The sequence below is a fragment of the Scylla paramamosain genome, chromosome 43 (assembly GCF_035594125.1).
Source record: "Scylla paramamosain isolate STU-SP2022 chromosome 43, ASM3559412v1, whole genome shotgun sequence".
NCBI classification, from domain to species: Eukaryota; Metazoa; Arthropoda; class Malacostraca; order Decapoda; family Portunidae; genus Scylla; species Scylla paramamosain.
Genome location: NC_087193.1, coordinates 5337788 through 5339683, shown reverse-complemented (window position 1 = coordinate 5339683; position 1896 = coordinate 5337788). Strand labels below are relative to the sequence as shown.

The following is a 1896-nucleotide window of genomic DNA, read 5'->3' as shown; positions in this document are numbered from 1 at the left end:
ATAGGTATTATTTATTGATGGCTCGCACCATGGTGGAAATCGCGCTGAGTCAGTACCGGTACGTGCGCGGTGCTTTTAGGGGCGTTATTTGGTTGTGGTGTCTTGTGGCACGGACCGGGCGAGGTGTGTCAGGCGTCATCATGTGCTGAGGCGTGGACGATGTGGAAGTCCCCTTCCAAACTCCTCCACAGCCTCTCGGCTCCTGGCGAATAGTCTGGACAGACTCAGGGTGGTCAGGGCTTCATCTTAGGTGGTGTAGGTATGGCAAAGGATGACCATGCACGCCCTTTTTCTACACACTCCAGCTGGAGCTGTTGATTGTGTGTGAGGGAGGAGGACCATGCTGGGGAGACATACATGAGTTTAAGGAGGATGAACGTGAGATACTCCCCGTTAACTCATCTGTCAACGTCCCGAGCGACCTGAGTCTGAGCAGAATGTACGGCCTGTAGGTAGCGAATCTTAAGGTGCTGGCGACATGCTGCTTCCAGGTCAGGAAGTCGTCCACCGTGACTACTGAGAAGCTTGGCACATCGGACCACCTGGAGGGGGAAAGGGCCCACTGTGAGCTGGGGAGGGGGCAGTGGTACAGAGGAGGTACAGAAATACATCACCACAGTTTTGCTGTGGTTGATGGTAATCCTGCTCTCCTCCGTCCACGTCTGCAGTCGCTCCCAAAATTACTTGCAGTGGCGAATAGTCCGGCTTCTTGATGGAGACTGTGACGCCCACGGTGCAGTCATCCACATACACCAGCGATGGGATGTGTGTGTGCATTACTTCAGTTGTTTCTGTGTAAGTATATAAGAATGTATTTATGTATATGCGCTTAGATTAGTGTATATATTCCTACGGCTCCCTGCTTGATGAAACAGCCTTCCTACCCTTATTTTTAGCAAGAGCGAAATGTCAACTCCTGGGATTTTGACAGGTAAATATCATAGGCCAAAACTCGTGAGGGGGAAGTAAGCTACCCCTCCTTTCTCAAACCCCACTCCAAGTCCGCCTCCGACACTCTCACTCTCTCTCTCCCTCTCTCTCTCTCTCTCTCTCTCTCTCTCTCTCTCTCTCTCTCTCTCTCTCTCTCTCTCTCTCTCTCTCCCCTCGCTCTGTGTGTGTGTGTGTGTGTGTATCTACCTATATATCTATATATCTCAAGACAGCATTACATTGTAACACACACACACACACACACACATACACACACACACAAGTGTGTTTAATTTTTCTCATACTCCTTTCACTGCTGCCATGAAACGCAGCTTTTCTTCTCATTAAAACAATTCCCTGTAGACATAATTGTGATCGTTCGTATTTTGGGGGTTTTCTATTTATTTTTGTGGTTAGTTCTAGTTTTCTTTCACGTCTAATTCTCGAAACACACAAATGATTAACTAAATATTAATGTTTAACTAAATATTGATTTGGAAATTGTTACCTTAGCTGTAGCAGGACAGGAAGGTCGGAGAGCCTTGGCATGAATTGTCGGCGGTAGGAAGGTCAGGGCGCCAAGGATGCCGTCACACTGCTGTATAATTGGCGTTTAAAACCTTTAACTGCCACTTGTGTGTGTGTGTGTGTGTGTGTGTGTGTGTGTGTGTGTGTGTGTGTGTGTGTGTGTTTTGTGTGTTTCTGTGTGTGTGATTTACTTCAGTTGTTTCTGTATAAGTACATAAGAATGTATGCATATATGTATGTATATACACTCAGATTAGTGTATTTATTCCTACAGTTCCCTGCTTGATGAAGCTGCCTTCCTACCCTTATTTTTAGCAAGAGCGACATGTCAACTCCAGCGATTTTGATGGCTAAATATCATAGGCCAAAACTCGTGATGTGTCAATTAAGCTACACCTCCTTTCTCAACCCCACTACATGTCTGCCTCTCTCTCTCTC

At 46.7% G+C, this 1896-nt stretch overlaps 1 protein-coding gene across 1 annotated transcript in view; it reads right to left on the bottom strand.

The window, feature by feature from the left end:
- Positions 1 to 777, bottom strand: part of LOC135093465 (mucin-2-like) — a 17933-nt gene extending 17156 nt beyond the window's left edge. The window contains exon 1 of the mRNA XM_063992744.1: positions 615 to 777. Within this exon, the coding sequence (XP_063848814.1) occupies positions 615 to 777 (163 nt within the window). The remainder of the gene's footprint in view (positions 1 to 614) is intronic.
- Positions 778 to 1896: the final 1119 nt, after the last annotated feature.